General features: G+C 29.6%; 1 protein-coding gene across 1 annotated transcript in view; it reads left to right on the top strand.

The window, feature by feature from the left end:
- LOC110694068 overlaps positions 1–17,262 on the top strand; it is a 54,340-nt gene extending 37,078 nt beyond the window's left edge. The window contains exons 3-5 of the mRNA XM_021871222.1: positions 15,063–16,293; positions 16,357–17,147; positions 17,203–17,262. Of these exons, the coding sequence (XP_021726914.1) occupies positions 15,063–16,293; positions 16,357–17,147; positions 17,203–17,262 (2,082 nt within the window). The remainder of the gene's footprint in view (positions 1–15,062; positions 16,294–16,356; positions 17,148–17,202) is intronic.
- The last annotated feature ends 3,541 nt before the right edge of the window (positions 17,263–20,803 follow it).

The following is a 20,803-nucleotide window of genomic DNA, read 5'->3' as shown; positions in this document are numbered from 1 at the left end:
TCAAATACATTCAAACAAAGGTTTTTGAATCAAATGAAAGTCAAATACATTCTACAAAGCTAATTGAATCAAATGAAAGTCAAACACATTCAAACAAAGCTATTTGAATCAAATGAGAGTCAAATACATTCAAACAAAGCTAATTAAATCAAATGAAAGTTAAATACATTCTACAAAGCTAATTGAATCAAATGAAAGTCAAACACATTCAAATAAAGCTATTTGAATCAAATTAAAGTCAAATACATTCAAACAAAGCCAATTAAATCAAATAAAAGTTAAATACATTCTACAAAGCTAATTGAATCAAATGAAAGTCAAACAAATTGAAACAAAGCTATTTGAATTAAATGAAAGTCAAATACATTCTAAAAAGCTAATTGAATCAAATGAAAGTAAAAAACATTCAAACAAAGCTATTTGAATCAAATGAAAGTCAAATACATTCTACAACGCTAATTGAATAATATGAAAGTCAAACACATTCAAACAAAGCAATTTAAATCAAATGAAAGTGAAATACATTTTACAAAGGTAATTGAATCACATGAAAGTCAAATACATTCTACAAAGCAAATTGAATCAAATGAAAGTCAAACACATTCAAACAAAGCTATTTGAATCAAATGAAAGTCACATACATTCTACAAAGCTAATTGAATCAAATGAAAGTCAAACACATTCAAACAAAGCTATTTGAATCAAATGAAAGTCAAATACATTCTAAAAAGCTAATTGAATCAAATGATAGTCAAACACATTCAAACAAAGCTATTCGAACCAAATGAAAGTCAAATACATTCTACAAAGCTATTTGAATCAAATGAAAGTCAAACACATTCAATCAAAGCTATTTGAATCAAATGAAAGTCAAACACATTCAAAAAAAGTTATTTGAATCAAATATGAATCAAATACATTCAAACAAAGGTTTTTGAATCAAATGAAAGTCAAATACATTCTACAAAGCTAATTGAATCAAATGAAAGTCAAACACATTCAAACAAAGCTATTTGAATAAAATGAGAGTTAAACACATTCAAACAAAGCTATTTGAATCAAATGAAAGTCAAACACATTCAAACAAAGTTATTTAAAATCAAATTCAAGTCAAATTTATTCTACAAAACTAATTGAATCGAATGAAAGTCAAACACATTCATACAAAGCTATTAAAAAAATGAAAGTCAAATACATTCTACAAAGCTAATTGAATCAAATGAAAGTCAAACACACTCAAACAAAGCTATTTGAATAAAATGAAAGTCAAATACATTCTACAAAGCTAATTGAATCAAATGAAAGTCAAACATATTCAAACAAAGCTATATGTGTCAATTGAAAGTTAAACACATTCAAACAAAGCTATTTTAATCTAATGAAAGTCAAATACATTCTATAAAGCTAATTGAATCAAATGAAAGTGAAACACATTCAAACAAAGCAATTTAAATCAAATGAAAGTCAAACACATTCAAACAAAGCTAGTTGAATCAAATATGAGTCAAATACATTCACACAAAGCTATTTGAATCAAATGAAAGTCAAATACATTCTAAAAAGCTAATTGAATCAAACGAAAGTCAAACACATTCAAACAAAGCTATTTGAATCAATTGAAAGTCAAATACATTCTTCAAAGCTGATTGAATCAAATGAAAGTCAAACACATTCAAAAAATGCTATTTGAATCAAATGAAAGTCAAATACATTCTACAAAGCTGATTGAATCAAATGAAAGTCAAACACATTCAAACAAAGCTATTTGAATCAAATGAAAGTCACATACATTCTACAAAGCTAATTGAATCAAATGAAAGTCAAACACATTCAAACAAAGTTATTAAATCAAATGAAAAAGAAATGCATTCTATAAAGTTAATTGAATCAAATGAAAGTAAAAAACATTCAAACAATACTATTTGAATCAAATGAGAGTCAAACACATTCAAACAAGTTAATTAAATCAAATAAAAGTCAAATACATTCTATAAAGCAGATTGAATCAAATGAAAGTTAAACACATTAAAACAAAGCTATTTGAATCAAATGAAAGTCAAACACATTCAAACAAAGCTATTATAATCAATTGAGAGTTAAACACATTCAAACAAAGCTATTTGAATCAAATGAAAGTCAAATGCATTCTACAAAGCTAATTGAATCAAATAAAAGTCAAACAAATTTAAACAAAGCTATTCGAATCAAATGAAAGTCAAATACATTCTACAAAGCTAATTGAATCAAACAAAAGTCAAACACATTCAAACAAAGCTATTTGAATCAATTGAAAGTGAAATACATTCTTCAAAGCTGATTGAATCAAATGAAAGTCAAACAAATTCAAACAAAGCTATTTGAATCAAATGAAAGTCAAATATATTCTACAAAGCTAATTGAATCAACTGAAAGTCAAACACATTCAAACAAAGCTATTTGTATCAAATGAAAGTCAAATACATTCTACAAAGCTAATTGAATCAAATGAAAGTTAAACACATTCAAACAAAGCTGTTTGAATCAATTGAGAGTTAAACACATTCAAACAAAGCTATTTGAATCAAATGAAAGTCAAATACATTCTATAAAGCTAATTGAATCAAATGAAAGTGAAGCACATTCAAACAAAGCAATTTAAATCAAATGAAAGTTGAACACATTCAAACAAAGTTATTTAAAATTAAATGAAAGTGAAATGCATTCTACAAAGCTAATTTAATCAAATGAAAGTCAAACACATTCAAACAAAGCTAGTTGAATCGAATATGAGTCAAATACATTCACACAAAGCTATTTGAATCAAATGAAAGTCAAATACATTCTTCAAAGCTAACTGAATCAAATGAAAGTCAAACACATTCAAACAAAGCTATTTGAATCAAATGAGAGTCAAATACATTCAAACAAAGCCAATTAAATCAAATAAAAGTTAAATACATTCTACAAAGCTAATTGAATCAAATGAAAGTCAAATACATTCTAAAAAGCTAATTGAATCAAATGATAGTCAAACACATTCAAACAAAGCTATTCGAACCAAATGAAAGTCAAATACATTCAACAAAGCTATTTGAATCAAATGAAAGTCAAACCCATTCAAACAAAGCTATTTGAATCAAATGAAAGTCAAACACATTCAAACAAAGTTATTTGAATCAAATATGAATCAAATACATTCAAACAAAGGTTTTTAAATCAAATGAAAGTCAAATACATTCTACAAAGCTAATTGAATCAAATGAAAGTCAAACACATTCAAATAAAGCTATTTGAATCAAATTAAAGTCAAATACATTCAAACAAAGCCAATTAAATCAAATAAAAGTTAAATACATTCTACAAAGCTAATTGAATCAAATGAAAGTCAAACAAATTGAAACAAAGCTATTTGAATTAAATGAAAGTCAAATACATTCTAAAAAGCTAATTGAATCAAATGAAAGTAAAAAAACATTCAAACAAAGCTATTTGAATCAAATGAAAGTCAAATACATTCTACAAAGCTAATTGAATAATATGAAAGTCAAACACATTCAAACAAAGCAATTTAAATCAAATGAAAGTGAAATACATTTTACAAAGCTAATTGAATCACATGAAAGTCAAACACATTCAAACAAAGCTATTTGAATTAAATGAAAGTCAAATACATTCTACAAAGCTAATTGAATCAAATGAAAGTCAAACACATTCAAACAAAGCTATTTGAATCAAATGAAAGTCAAACACGTTCAAACAAAGATATTTAAATCAAATGAAAGTGAAATGCATTCTACAAAGCTAATTGAATCAAATAAAAGTCAAACTCATTCAAACAAAGCTATTTGAATCAAATGAAAGTCAAATACATTCTACAAAGCTAAGTGAATCAGATGAAAGTCAAACACATTCAAACAACCCTATTTGAATCAAATGAAAGTCAAATACATTCTACAAAGCTAATTGAATCAAATGAAAGTCAAACACATTCAAACAAAGCTATTTGAATCAAATGAAAGTCAAACACGTTCAAACAAAGCTATTTAAATGAAATGAAAGTGAAATGCATTCTACAAATCTATTTAAATCAAATGAAAGTCAAACACTTTCAAACAAATTTATTTGCATCAAATTCAAGTCAAATTTATTCTACAAAGCTAATTGAATCGAATGAAAGTCAAACACATTCAAACAAAGCTATTTGAATCAAATGAAAGTAAAATACATTCTACAAAGCTAATTGAATCAAATGAAAGTCAAACACATTCAAACAAAGCTATTTGTATCAAATGAAAGTCAAATACATTCTACAAACCTAATTGAATCAAATGAAAGTCAAACACATTCAAACAAAGCTATTTAAATCAAATGAAAGTCAAATACATTCTACAATGCTAATTAAATCAAATGAAAGTCAAACACATTCAAACAAAGCTATTTGAGTCAATTGAGAGTTAAACACATTCAAACAAAGCTATTTGAGTCAATTGAGAGTTAAACACATTCAAACAAAGCTATTTGAATCAAAGGAAAGTCAAATACATTCTATAAAGCTAATTGAATCAAATGAAAGAGAAATACATTCTACAAAGCTAATTGAATCAAATGAAAGTCAAACACATTGAAACAAAGCTATTTGAATAAAATGAGAGTTAAACACATTCAAACAAAGCTATTTGAATCAAATGAAAGTCAAACACATTCAAACAAAGTTATTTAAAATCAAATTCAAGTCAAATTTATTCTACAAAGCTAATTGAATCAAATGAAAGTCAAACACATTCATACAAAGTTATTTAAAGTCAAATACATTCTATAAAGCTAATTGAATCAAATGAAAGTGAAACACATTCAAACAAAGCAATTTAAATCAAATGAAAGTCAAACACATTCAAACAAAGTTATTTAAAATCAAATGAAAGTGAAATGCATTCTACAAAGCTAATTTAATCAAATGAAAGTAAAAAAAATTCAAACAATTCTATTTGAATCAAATGAGAGTCAAACACATTCAAACAAAGTTAATTAAATCAAATAAAAGTCAAATACATTCTATAAAGCTGATTGAATCAAATGAAAGTTAAACACATTAAAACAAAGCTATTTGAATCAAATGAAAGTCAAACACATTCAAACAAAGCTATTTGAATCAATTGAGAGTTAAAGACATTCCAACAAAGCTATTTGAATCAAATGAAAGTCAAATGCATTCTACAAAGCTAATTGAATCAAATAAAAGTCAAACACATTCAAACAAAGCTATTCGAATCAAATGAAAGTCAAATACGTTCTACAAAGCTTATTGAATCAAACGAAAGTCAAACACATTCAAACAAAGCTATTTGAATCAAATGAAAGTCAAATACATTCAACAAAGCTAATTGAATCAAATGAAAGTCAAACAAATTCAAACAAAGCTATTTGAATCAAATGAAAGTCAAATACATTCTACAAAGCTAATTGAATCAAATGAAAGTCAAACACATTCAAACAAAGCGATTTGAATAAAATGAAAGTCAAATACATTCTACAAAGCTAATTGAATCAAATGAAAGTCAAACACATTGAAACAAAGCTATTTGAATAAATTGAGAGTTAAACACATTCAAACAAAGCTATTTGAATCAAATGAAAGTCAAACACATTCAAACAAAGTTATTTAAAATCAAATTCAAGTCAAATTTATTCTACAAAGCTAATTGAATCAAATGAAAGTCAAACACATTCATACAAAGTTATTTAAAGTCAAATACATTCTATAAAGCTAATTGAATCAAATGAAAGTGAAACACATTCAAACAAAGCAATTTAAATCAAATGAAAGTCAAACACATTCAAACAAAGTTATTTAAAATCAAATGAAAGTGAAATGCATTCTACAAAGCTAATTTAATCAAATGAAAGTAAAAAAAATTCAAACAATTCTATTTGAATCAAATGAGAGTCAAACACATTCAAACAAAGTTAATTAAATCAAATAAAAGTCAAATACATTCTATAAAGCTGATTGAATCAAATGAAAGTTAAACACATTAAAACAAAGCTATTTGAATCAAATGAAAGTCAAACACATTCAAACAAAGCTATTTGAATCAATTGAGAGTTAAAGACATTCCAACAAAGCTATTTGAATCAAATGAAAGTCAAATGCATTCTACAAAGCTAATTGAATCAAATAAAAGTCAAACACATTCAAACAAAGCTATTCGAATCAAATGAAAGTCAAATACGTTCTACAAAGCTTATTGAATCAAACGAAAGTCAAACACATTCAAACAAAGCTATTTGAATCAAATGAAAGTCAAATACATTCAACAAAGCTAATTGAATCAAATGAAAGTCAAACAAATTCAAACAAAGCTATTTGAATCAAATGAAAGTCAAATACATTCTACAAAGCTAATTGAATCAAATGAAAGTCAAACACATTCAAACAAAGCTATTTGTATCAAATGAAAGTCAAATACATTCTACAAAGCTAATTGAATCAAATGAAAGTCAAACACATTGAAACAAAGCTATTTGAATAAATTGAGAGTTAAACACATTCAAACAAAGCTATTTGAATCAAATGAAAGTCAAACACATTCAAACAAAGTTATTTAAAATCAAATTCAAGTCAAATTTATTCTACAAAGCTAATTGAATCAAATGAAAGTCAAACACATTCATACAAAGTTATTTAAAGTCAAATACATTCTATAAAGCTAATTGAATCAAATGAAAGTGAAACACATTCAAACAAAGCAATTTAAATCAAATGAAAGTCAAACATATTCAAACAAAGTTATTTAAAATCAAATGAAAGTGAAATGCATTCTACAAAGCTAATTTAATCAAATGAAAGTAAAAAAAATTCAAACAATGCTATTTGAATCAAATGAGAGTCAAACACATTCAAACAAAGTTAATTAAATCAAATAAAAGTCAAATACATTCTATAAAGCTGATTGAATCAAATGAAAGTTAAACACATTAAAACAAAGCTATTTGAATCAAATGAAAGTCAAACACATTCAAACAAAGCTATTTGAATCAATTGAGAGTTAAAGACATTCCAACAAAGCTATTTGAATCAAATGAAAGTCAAATGCATTCTACAAAGCTAATTGAATCAAATAAAAGTCAAACACATTCAAACAAAGCTATTCGAATCAAATGAAAGTCAAATACATTCTACAAAGCTAATTGAATCAAACGAAAGTCAAACACATTCAAACAAAGCTATTTGAATCAAATGAAAGTCCAATACATTCAACAAAGCTAATTGAATCAAATGAAAGTCAAACAAATTCAAACAAAGCTATTTGAATCAAATGAAAGTCAAATACATTCTACAAAGCTAATTTAATCAAATGAAAGTCAAACACATTCAAACAAAGCGATTTGAATAAAATGAAAGTCAAATACATTCTAAAAAGCTAATTGAATCAAGTGATAGTCAAACATATTTAAACAAAGCTATTCGAACCAAATGAGAGTCAAATACATTCTACAAAGCTAATTGAATCAAATGAAATTCAAACACATTCAAACAAAGCTATTTTAATCAAATGAAAGTCAAACCCATTCAAACAAAGTTATTTGAATCAAATATGAATCAAATACATTCAAACAAAGGTTTTTGAATCAAATGAAAGTCAAATACATTCTACAAAGCTAATTGAATCAAATGAAAGTCAAACACATTCAAACAAAGCTATTTGAATCAAATGAGAGTCAAATACATTCAAACAAAGTTAATTAAATCAAATGAAAGTTAAATACATTCTACAAAGCTAATTGAATCAAATGATAGTCAAACACATTCAAATAAAGCTATTTGAATCAAATGAGAGTCAAATACATTCAAACAAAGCTAATTAAATCAAATAAAAGTTAAATACATTCTACAAAGCTAATTGAATCAAATGAAAGTCAAACACATTGAAACAAAGCTATTTGAATTAAATGAAAGTCAAATACATTCTAAAAAGCTAATTGAATCAAATGAAAGTAAAAAACATTCAAACAAAGCTATTTGAATCAAATGAAAGTCAAATACATTCTACAAAGCTAATTGAATAATATGAAAGTCAAACACATTCAAACAAAGCAATTTAAATCAAATGAAAGTGAAATACATTTTACAAAGCTAATTGAATCACATGAAGGTCAAACACATTCAAACAAAGCTATTTGAATCAAATGAAAGTCAAATACATTCTACAAAGCTAATTGAATCAAATGAAAGTCAAACACATTCAAATAAAGCTATTTAAATCAAATGAAAGTCAAACACGTTCAAACAAAGCTATTTAAATCAAATGAAAGTGAAATGCATTCTACAAAGCTAATTGAATCAAATAAAAGTCAAACACATTCAAATAAAGCTATTTGAATCAAATGAAAGTCAAACACATTCAAACAAAGCAATTTAAATCAAATGAAAGTCAAACACATTCAAATAAAGCTATTTGATCAAATGAAAGTTAAACACATTCAAACAAAGCAATTTAAATCAAATGAAAGTGAAATGCATTCTACAAAGCTAATTGAATCACATAAAAGTCAAACTAGTTCAAACAAAGCTATTTGAATCAAATAAAAGTCAAATACATTCTACAAAGCTAATTGAATCAGATGAAAGTCAAACACATTCAAACAACCCTATTTAAATCAAATGAAAGTCAATTAAATTCAACAAAGCTAATTGAATCAAATGAAAGTCTAACACATTCAAACAAAGCTATTTGAATCAAATGAAAGTCAAACACGTTCAAACAAAGCTATTTAAATGAAATGAAAGTGAAATGCATTCTACAAAGCTAATTGAATCAGATGAAAGTCAAACACATTCAAACAACCCTATTTGAATCAAATGAAAGTCAAATACATTCTACAAAGCTAATTGAATAAAATGAAAGTCAAACACATTCAAACAAAGCTATTTGAATCAAATGAAAGTCAAACACGTTCAAACAAAGCTATTTGAATCAAATGAAAGTAAAATACATTCTACAAAGCTAATTGAATCAAATGAAAGTCAAACACATTCAAACAAAGCTATTTGTATCAAATGAAAGTCAAATACATTCTACAAAGCTAATTGAATCAAATGAAAGTCAAACACATTCAAACAAAGCTATTTGAATCAAATGAAAGTCAAATACATTCTACAATGCTAATTGAATCAAATGAAAGTCAAACACATTCAAACAAAGCTATTTGAATCAATTGAGAGTTAAACACATTCAAACAAAGCTATTTGAATCAAATGAAAGTCAAATACATTCTATAAAGCTAATTGAATCAAATGAAAGTGAAACACATTCAAACAAAGCAATTTAAATGAAATGAAAGTCAAACACATTCAAACAATGTGAAATGCATTCTACAAAGCAAATTGAATTAAATGAAATTCAAACACATTCAAACAAAGCTATTTGAATCAAATGACAGTCAAATACATTCTACAAAGCTAATTGAATCAATTGAAAGTCAAACACATTCAAACAAAGCTATTTGTATCAAATAAAAGTCAAATACATTCTACAATGCTAATTGAATCAAATGAAAGTCAAACACATTCAAACAAAGCTATTTGAATAAAATGAAAGTCAAATACATTCTACAAAGCTAATTAAATCAAATGAAATTCAAACACATTCAAACAAAGCTATTTGAATCAATTGAGAGTTAAACACATTCAAACAAAGCTATTTGAATCAAATGAAAGTCAAATATATTCTATAAAGCTAATTGAATCAAATGAAAGTGAAACGCATTCAAACAAAGCAATTTAAATCAAATGAAAGTTAAACACATTCAAACAAAGTTATTTAAAATCAAATGAAAGTGAAATGCATTCTACAAAGCTAATATAATCAAATGAAAGTCAAACACATTCAAACAAAGCTAGTTGAATCGAATATGAGTCAAATACATTCACACAAAGCTATTTGAATCAAATGAAAGTCTAATACATTCTACAAAGCTAATTGAATCAAATGAAATTCAAACACATTCAAACAAAGCTATTAGAATTAAATGAAAGTCAAACACATTCAAACAAAGTTATTTAAATCAAATGAAAGTGAAATGCATTCTATAAAGTTAATTGAAACAAATGAAAATAAAAAACATACAAACAATGCTATTTGAATCAAATGAGAGTCAAACACATTCAAACAAAGTTAATTAAATCAAATAATAGTTAAACACATTCAAATAAAGCTGATTGAATCAAATGAAAGTTAAACACATTAAAACAAAGCTATTAGAATCAAATGAAAGTCAAACACATTCAAACAAAGCTAGTTGAATAAAATGAAAGTCAAATACATTCTACAAAGCTAATTGAATCAAATGAAAGTCAAACACATTCAAACAAAGCTATTTGAATAAAATGAAAGTCAAATACATTCTACAAAGCTAATTGAATCAAATGAAAGTCAAACATATTCAAACGAAGCTATTTGAGTCAATTGAGAGTTAAACACATTCTAAAAAAGCTATTTTAATCAAATGAAAGTAAAATACATTCTATAAAGCTAATTGAATCAAATGAAAGTGAAACACATTCAAACAAAGCAATTTAAATCAAATGAAAGTCAAACACATTCAAACAAAGTTATATAAAATCAAATAAAAGTGAAATGCATTCTACAAAGCTAATTTAATCAAATGAAAGTCAAACACATTCAAACAAAGCTAGTTGAATCAAATATGAGTCAAATACATTCACACAAAGCTATTTGAATCAAATGAAAGTCAAATACATTCTAAATAGCTAATTGAATCAAATGAAAGTCAAACACATTCAAACAAAGCGATTTGAATAAAATGAAAGTCAAATACATTCTACAAAGCTAATTGAATCAAATGAAAGTCAAACACATTGAAACAAAGCTATTTGAATAAATTGAGAGTTAAACACATTCAAACAAAGCTATTTGAATCAAATGAAAGTCAAACACATTCAAACAAAGTTATTTAAAATCAAATTCAAGTCAAATTTATTCTACAAAGCTAATTGAATCAAATGAAAGTCAAACACATTCATACAAAGTTATTTAAAGTCAAATACATTCTATAAAGCTAATTGAATCAAATGAAAGTGAAACACATTCAAACAAAGCAATTTAAATCAAATGAAAGTCAAACACATTCAAACAAAGTTATTTAAAATCAAATGAAAGTGAAATGCATTCTACAAAGCTAATTTAATCAAATGAAAGTAAAAAAAATTCAAACAATGCTATTTGAATCAAATGAGAGTCAAACACATTCAAACAAAGTTAATTAAATCAAATAAAAGTCAAATACATTCTATAAAGCTGATTGAATCAAATGAAAGTTAAACACATTAAAACAAAGCTATTTGAATCAAATGAAAGTCAAACACATTCAAACAAAGCTATTTGAATCAATTGAGAGTTAAAGACATTCCAACAAAGCTATTTGAATCAAATGAAAGTCAAATGCATTCTACAAAGCTAATTGAATCAAATAAAAGTCAAACACATTCAAACAAAGCTATTCGAATCAAATGAAAGTCAAATACATTCTACAAAGCTAATTGAATCAAACGAAAGTCAAACACATTCAAACAAAGCTATTTGAATCAAATGAAAGTCAAATACATTCAACAAAGCTAATTGAATCAAATGAAAGTCAAACAAATTCAAACAAAGCTATTTGAATCAAATGAAAGTCAAATACATTCTACAAAGCTAATTTAATCAAATGAAAGTCAAACACATTCAAACAAAGCGATTTGAATAAAATGAAAGTCAAATACATTCTAAAAAGCTAATTGAATCAAGTGATAGTCAAACACATTTAAACAAAGCTATTCGAACCAAATGAGAGTCAAATACATTCTACAAAGCTAATTGAATCAAATGAAATTCAAACACATTCAAACAAAGCTATTTGAATCAAATGAAAGTCAAACACGTTCAAACAAAGCTATTTAAATCAAATGAAAGTGAAATGCATTCTACAAAGCTAATTGAATAAAATAAAATTCAAACACATTCAAATAAAGCTATTTGATCAAATGAAAGTCAAACACGTTTAAACAAAGCTATTTAAATTAAATGAAAGTGAAATGCATTCTACAAATCTATTTAAATCAAATGAAAGTCAAACACTTTCAAACAAATTTATTTGCATCAAATTCAAGTCAAATTTATTCTACAAAGCTAATTGAATCGAATGAAAGTCAAACACATTCAAACAAAGCTATTTGAATCAAATGAAAGTAAAATACATTCTACAAAAGCTAATTGAATCAAATGAAAGTCAAACACATTCAAACAAAGCTATTTGTATCAAATGAAAGTCAAATACATTCTACAAAGCTAATTGAATCAAACGAAAGTCAAAACCATTCAAACAAAGCTATTTGAATCAAATGAAAGTAAAATACATTCTACAATGCTAATTGAATCAAATGAAAATCAAACACATTCAAACAAAGCTATTTGAATAAAATGAAAGTCAAATACATTCTACAAAGCTAATTGAATCAAATGAAAGTCAAACACATTCAAACAAAGCTATTTGAGTCATTTGAGAGTTAAACACATTCAAACAAAGCTATTTGAATCAAATGAAAGTCAAATACATTCTATAAAGCTAATGGAATCAAATGAAAGTGAAACACATTCAAACAAAGCAATTTAAATCAAATGAAAGTCAAACACATTCAAACAAAGTTATTTAAAATCAAATGAAAGTGAAATGCATTCTACAAAGCTAATTTAATCAAATGAAAGTCAAACACATTCAAACAAAGCTAGTTGAATCAAATATCAGTCAAATACATTCACACAAAGCTATTTGAATCAAATGAAAGTCAAATACATTCTAAAAAGCTAATTGAATCAAATGAAAGTAAAAAACATTCAAACAAATCTATTTGAATCAAATGAAAGTCAAATACATTCTACAAAGCTAATTGAATAATATGAAAGTCAAACACATTCAAACAAAGCAATTTAAATCAAATGAAAGTGAAATACATTTTACAATGCTAATTGAATCACATGAAAGTCAAACACATTCAAACAAAGCTATTTGAATCAAATGAAAGTTAAATACATTCTACAAAGCTAATTGAATCAAATGAAAGTCAAACACATTCAAACAAAGCTATTTTAATTAAATGAATGTCAAATACATTCTACAAAGCTAATTGAATCAAATGAAAGTCAAACACATTCAAACAAAGCTTTTTGTATCAAATGAAAGTCAAATACATTCTATAAAGCTAATTGAATCAAACGAAAGTCAAAACCATTCAAACAAAGCTATTTGAATCAAATGAAAGTAAAATACATTCTACAATGCTAATTGAATCAAATGAAAATCAAACAAATTCAAACAAAGCTATTTGAATAAAATGAAAGTCAAATACATTCTACAAAGCTAATTGAATCAAATGAAAGTCAAACACATTCAAACAAAGCTATTTGAGTCATTTGAGAGTTAAACACATTCAAACAAAGCTATTTGAATCAAATGAAAGTCAAATACATTTTATAAAGCTAATGGAATCAAATGAAAGTGAAACACATTCAAACAAAGCAATTTAAATCGAATGAAAGTCAAACACATTCAAACAAAGTCATTTAAAATCAAATGAAATTGAAATGCATTCTACAAAGCTAATTGATGTGAATCAAGAGGGAAATTCTTTTGAAGAGCCAATCATATTGGTTTTAAGGCCATTAGGGTTCGAGCTTGGAGCAAAGAATCAAGAATGGTTAACATGCGCAGCCATTGAAGAAGAAGTCAAGGACCAGTTGGGTTCCGACGACAACAGCGGTGGCGACGCGCCGATCTGGGTGCCACGCGCCGGCTTCCTAGCTCCGGCCTGAGTCCAGCTACACGGTGGTGGGGCGCGTGTCGAGGATGGAGGCGCGTGAGGTGGTAGTTCGGCGGCAGTACAAAAAGAAAGATTTTCTTTACTTAGTTTTTTCTAGAGTTTTGCTTGCAAGTTTTTACCTTTCACTTGAAAGGGTTTTTCTTGGTTTAAGCAATTAGGATAAGTTTATTTTTCTGTCATTTAGTTGCTATAAACTTCATAAGGTGATTAGGAAAGTTTTTAGTTAGTTAGAGTTTGATTAGGAATAAACTACCTAGCAATCTTATCTTTGATAGGATTGAAATTCTATCTTATGTAGGATTATTAGAATCCTATCTAGGTTAGATCTTCTACTTCTAGGAGGACTAGGAGACCTCTTTTGAGGCTTTTAAAAGCTTATTTTCGTGGCTTTGAAGAACACATCAAAACCAGAAAATTTAATACAAGTTTATTGTTTGTTTTGCTTAATTGCTTACAAATTCTTTTGCTAGTTTTCAATTCAAGGAGTTGGTTGAAGATTAGAACATTAAACACTTAGTGTCTAGGAGTAGGCTAAGAGTTTAATCTCAAAATAATTAGCGTCCAGGAGTGGGTTAATTAATTTGGGGATTCGAATCATAAGTTTCAGGAGTGATCTTGTGAGGAGAAATATCGGTTCGTTTTTATTCAATCTTAAAGAAATCCTTCAAGATTGGATCGTTACTTCAAGATTGTGGATTTTCTAAAATCTTGACTAAACAAGGGGTTAGAATCCACATCAAATTGGTATCAGATTTCAGGGGTTTTTGATCGTTCAACACTTCGTTCATCAAATCGCACTTGTTCTCGGATAACCAGTTTTTCTGTCAACTTCAGAAGGCTCGTTCTCCTTCGTTACAAGGTCTTTTCAGGTGATTCTTTTTTTTATTTTGAGTGAAATTTTGTCTACTTTCTGCCTGTGAAATTTCGAAATTTTTCGAGTTCGTTTGCTATTAAACTGGACTGTTTTCCGCAACTGTGTCAGTTTTGGTCCGATTTAATACTTACTGCTCGTTGTGTGCAATTTTGTTCCAAGTTGTGTTGCGATTTTTGTGGGATATACCTGTGTGGATAAGGGTTCTTTTAAGTCTGTTTTTGTCTTATAATTATGGAGGAAGCTTTGAGCAAACTCATGGATGAATTTGCAAGATTGCAAGATAATACGGAGGCACGTTTTAATGCTTTTTCACAACTATTGCTTGATAAAAAGAAAAAGAAGAAAAAACGGCATGATAGTGATAGTGATGCTTCTAGTAGTGATGTTGATACTCATAATCTGAATAAGATTGATGATAAAGGTATCAAGCTTGATGATTTTACGGGTCTAGGAAGCCCCGAAGATTTTCTTGAGTGGGCGAGACAATTAGAGAAAATTTCAGATTATAAAGGTTTTGATGATTCTCAACGTTTCAAAATTGCTTATATACGACTCACTAAGAATGCGGGAATTTGGTTCGATAATTTGAAAGCACGACGTGCTAGGGCTGGGAAAGAAAAAATCAAGACTTGGACGGTTTTGAAAAGGAAGATGCGTTCTAAATACCTTCCACATGATTTCGAACAAATTCTATATGTGAAACTCACTATGTTGACACAAGATACTAAGAGTGTTAATGAATATATTGCTGAATTTGATAAACTAACCTCTCTTTGTGATTTGGATGAAAAAGAACCATTGAGGATTGCTAGGTTCCTTAAAGGTCTAAATCGCACTATCTCTAGGAAGATTGAATTGAGTACGTATGAATCATTCAATGATGTGTGCAAACTAGCTTTAAAAATTGAAAGTCATTGGCTCGAAGATAAGAAGAGCACAAGTACAAAGAGTTTTGGTACCAAGTTCTCACAAGGGACCGAAACAAGCAAAGCTTTCAAGCCTTTTAAACCGAGTTCCTACGAGTCTAAGGGAGAAAGCTCAACAAGTGGAGAAAAGAAATTCGTTAAGATATCTAAAGAAGAGTTCGAAGCCCGAATTAGATGTTTCAAATGTCAAGGAAAGGGACATAGGTCGGATCAATGTCCTTCCAAGAAAACTCTCACAATAAGACAGTACGAACAACAAGTAGAAGAAGAGAAACACATAGTTTTTGAGTGTGACGATGAGGAATCCGAAACTAAGGCAACAGGTAGTGAGGAAGAGAACGAGGAGATTGATCCCGAGGATGATGAAAAGGTGCTTGTGGTAAGGAAGATCCTCCATGCCGAAGCAAACCCTAACAAATCTCAACGGGAAAACTTATTCCATACTCGTTGCAAAGTAGGAGATATATCATGCAAGGTGATCATTGATAGTGGTTCATGTACTAATGTGGCGTCCACAGAAATGGTTTCTAAGCTCAACCTTCCAACAAGAGTACATGAGAATCCTTACAAGTTGAGTTGGCTTGATGATTCTAAGGGACTTCATGTAAAGAAACAAGCCTTAGTAAGCTTTTCCATTGGCAAATACAAAGAAAAGTTATGGTGTGATATTATTCCTATGAGTGCTTGTCACCTTCTTTTAGGGAGACCTTGGCAATTTGATCGTCAAGTTACACATGATGGTGAGGCAAATACTTATTCGGTGAAAGTAGGAAACAAAAGGTTCAAACTCAATCCTCTACCCCCTAATGCAAGCTACGGTCATAACAAAGATAAAGAGAAGCAAGTGCCGAATTTCTTTTTGAATGCTAAGGAACTTGAGAGTGAAGTAGAAAAGGGAGCCACGGTCTTTGCCTTAGTGATAAAAGAGGCGAAATCCACAAGTTCTTCAACAAACGTGCACCTAGAAGAATTGCTAGATGAATTTAAGGATGTGTTCCCAGAGGCACTTCCTAAAGGTCTACCTCCTTTGCGTGGAATAGAGCATGCTATTGATCTTATTCCCGGAGCTCCCCTACCTAATAAACCAGCCTATAGGTGCGACCCTACGGCTTCCCAAGAGCTTCAAAGACAAATAGAGGAATTGATTGAAAGAGGCTATGTTCGTGAAAGCATGAGCCCTTGTGCGGTTCCAGCTTTACTAGTTCCAAAGAAAGATGGTACATGGAGAATGTGTATTGATTCAAGAGCGGTCAACAACATTACTATCAAGTATCGATTCCCTATGCCACGACTAGAAGACATGCTTGATGAGTTACATGGTTCTACCATATTTTCCAAGATCGATCTTAGAAGCGGCTACCATCAAATGCGAATTAGAGAAGGAGATGAGTGGAAGACTGCTTTCAAAACTAAGCAAGGATTATATGAATGGATGGTCATGCCCTTTGGGCTATGCAATGCGCCAAGTTCATTCATGAGACTCATGAACGAGGTACTTCGACCCTTCTTAAATAAGTTCATTGTCGTTTACCTTGATGATATATTAGTCTATAGTCGAGATAATGTTGAACACATTGATCATCTTAGAAGATTATTTGAAACATTAAGAGAACATCAACTATATGGCAAACTTGAAAAGTGCTCATTCATGGTTCCAAGTATTTCTTTTCTTGGCTATATTATTTCGGGTAAGGGTATTGAAGTGGATCCCGAGAAGGTGGCTGCTATGTCGACTTGGGTGGCGCCTAAAAACATTCGTGAAGCACGTAGTTTTCATGGTCTTGCATCGTTCTATAGAAGGTTCATTAGAAACTTTTCTAGTATCATGGCACCTTTCACGGAATTGATGAAGAAAGGGGACTTTGTGTGGACTAATTCGGCGCAACAAGCATTTGAGACAATCAAGGAAAGACTATGCAATACGCCGGTTCTAGCTTTGCCTAACTTTGATAAATTGTTTGAAGTGGAATGTGATGGAAGTGGAGCAGGTATAGGTGCGGTTCTAATTCAAGAGGCACGACCTATCTCTTACTTTAGTGAGAAACTAAGTGGTGCAAAGTTGAACTACTCTAACTATGATCGTGAATTTTATGCTATTGTACGTGCTTTGGATCATTGGTCTCATTACTTAAGACCAAAACCTTTTGTGCTACATTCGGATCATGAGGCTTTGAAGTATATCCATGGACAACAAAAGTTGAATTATAGACACGCCAAGTGGGTTGAGTTCCTACAATCTTTTACGTTTTCTTCAAAGTATAAGGAAGGCAAAGCGAATGTGGTTGCCGATGCACTATCAAGGAGATCTTATTTGCTAGCCATGGTGGATGCTAGGATCATTGGTTTTGATCATATACTTGGGTTGTATGCAACCTGTCCGGATTTGGCAAAAGAGTACAAAGACCCTTCACGCAACTTTGTGCTTCAAGATGGCTTCTTATTTCAAGGTAACAAACTTTGTATTCCTCAATGTGGTGGGCGTGAATTGCTTATTAGAGAGGTGCATAGTGGTGCAATTGCGGGGCACTTTGGTGTTCACAAAACAGTTGATATGCTTAGAGAATATTTCTATTGGCCAAATATGATCAAGGATGTTCAAAGTGTGATTTCAAGATGTGCTACTTGTCAAAAGGCAAAGAGTTCTTTTTCAAAGGGCTTATACACACCTCTTCCAGTTCCAGATTGTCCTTGGGATAGTGTTAGTATGGACTTCATTGTTGGACTACCACGAACTCAAAGAGGGAAGGATGCTATTATGGTTGTAGTTGATAGATTCTCAAAGATGGCTCACTTTGTTCCAATGCACAAGACGGATGATGCGCAACATGTAGCTAATCTATACTTCAAGGAAATTGTTCGACTTCATGGAGTTCCTAGAAGCATAGTTTCGGATAGGGACTCAAAGTTCCTTAGCCACTTTTGGAAGTGTTTGTGGAAGCTACTTGGAACAAAGCTCATGTTTAGTACTTCTCATCATCCTCAAACAGATGGTCAAACTGAGGTAACCAATCGAACCTTAGGTACTTTACTTAGAGGGTTGGTTAGTAAGACTCAAAAGGATTGGGATATGAGACTTTGCCATGCGGAGTTTGCTTATAATCGGTCACCCTCATCAACTACACAACAAGCTCCATTTGAAGTTGTTTATGGCATTAATCCATTCTTGCCTATTGATTTGTTGCCGTTAAACAAAGAGGACATCCATATTGATGCTAAGAAACGGCTTGAAGTTTTTAAGAGGACATGTGAACAAGTTAAAGTAAGAATTGAGAAGATGAATAACTTATACAAAGCAAGGTCTAACAAAAAGCGCAAACAACCTACATTCAAGCCGGGAGATCTTGTTTGGTTACACTTAAGGAAGGAAAGGTTTCCACACAAAAGGAAGAACAAGCTCATGCCTAGAGCTGACGGCCCTTTTGAGGTTTTGGAAGTTTATGGTGATAGTGCTTACAAACTTGATCTACCAAGCGAATATGGTAATGTAAGTGCTACTTTTAATGTTGGTGATTTGACTCCTTACCTAGATGAAGTGAATTTGAGGACAAATTCTTTTGAAGAGGGGGAGAATGATGTGAATCAAGAGGGAAATTCTTTTGAAGAGCCAATCATATTGGTTTTAAGGCCATTAGGGTTCGAGCTTGGAGCAAAGAATCAAGAATGGTTAACATGCGCAGCCATTGAAGAAGAAGTCAAGGACCAGTTGGGTTCCGACGACAACAGCGGTGGCGACGCGCCGATCTGGGTGCCACGCGCCGGCTTCCTAGCTCCGGCCTGAGTCCAGCTACACGGTGGTGGGGCGCGTGTCGAGGATGGAGGCGCGTGAGGTGGTAGTTCGGCGGCAGTACAAAAAGAAAGATTTTCTTTACTTAGTTTTTTCTAGAGTTTTGCTTGCAAGTTTTTACCTTTCACTTGAAAGGGTTTTTCTTGGTTTAAGCAATTAGGATAAGTTTATTTTTCTGTCATTTAGTTGCTATAAACTTCATAAGGTGATTAGGAAAGTTTTTAGTTAGTTAGAGTTTGATTAGGAATAAACTACCTAGCAATCTTATCTTTGATAGGATTGAAATTCTATCTTATGTAGGATTATTAGAATCCTATCTAGGTTAGATCTTCTACTTCTAGGAGGACTAGGAGACCTCTTTTGAGGCTTTTAAAAGCTTATTTTCGTGGCTTTGAAGAACACATCAAAACCAGAAAATTTAATACAAGTTTATTGTTTGTTTTGCTTAATTGCTTACAAATTCTTTTGCTAGTTTTCAATTCAAGGAGTTGGTTGAAGATTAGAACATTAAACACTTAGTGTCTAGGAGTAGGCTAAGAGTTTAATCTCAAAATAATTAGCGTCCAGGAGTGGGTTAATTAATTTGGGGATTCGAATCATAAGTTTCAGGAGTGATCTTGTGAGGAGAAATATCGGTTCGTTTTTATTCAATCTTAAAGAAATCCTTCAAGATTGGATCGTTACTTCAAGATTGTGGATTTTCTAAAATCTTGACTAAACAAGGGGTTAGAATCCACATCACTAATTTAATCAAATGAAAGTCAAACACATTCAAACAAAGCTAGTTGAATCAAATATGAGTCAAATACATTCACACAAAGCTATTTGAATCAAATGAAAGTCAAATACATTCTAAAAAGGTAATTGAATCAAATGAAAGTAAAAAACATTCAAACAAATCTATTTGAATCAAATGAAAGTCAAATACATTCTACAAAGCTAATTGAATCAAATGAAAGTCAAACACATTCAAACAAAGCTATTTGAATTAAATGAAAGTCAAATACATTCTAAAAAGCTAATTGAATCAAATGAAAGTAAAAAACATTCAAACAAAGCTATTTGAATCAAATGAAAGTCAAATACATTCTACAAAGCTAATTGAATAATATGAAAGTCAAACACATTCAAACAAATCTATTTGAATCAAATGAAAGTTAAATACATTCTACAAAGCTAATTGAATCAAATTAAAGTCAAACACATTCAAACAAAGCTATTTGAATCTAATGAAAGTCAAACACGTTCAAACAAAGCTATTTAAATCAAATGAAAGTGAAATGCATTCTACAAAGCTATGGAATTAAATAAAAGTCAAACACATTCAAATAAAGCTATTTGAATCAAATGAAAGTCAAACACAT

The sequence above is a fragment of the Chenopodium quinoa genome, unplaced genomic scaffold, assembly GCF_001683475.1.
Source record: "Chenopodium quinoa cultivar QQ74 unplaced genomic scaffold, ASM168347v1, whole genome shotgun sequence".
Taxonomy (NCBI): domain Eukaryota; kingdom Viridiplantae; phylum Streptophyta; class Magnoliopsida; order Caryophyllales; family Amaranthaceae; genus Chenopodium; species Chenopodium quinoa.
Note: the sequence above shows the minus strand (reverse complement) of the source record. Positions and strands in the feature narration are given on the sequence as shown.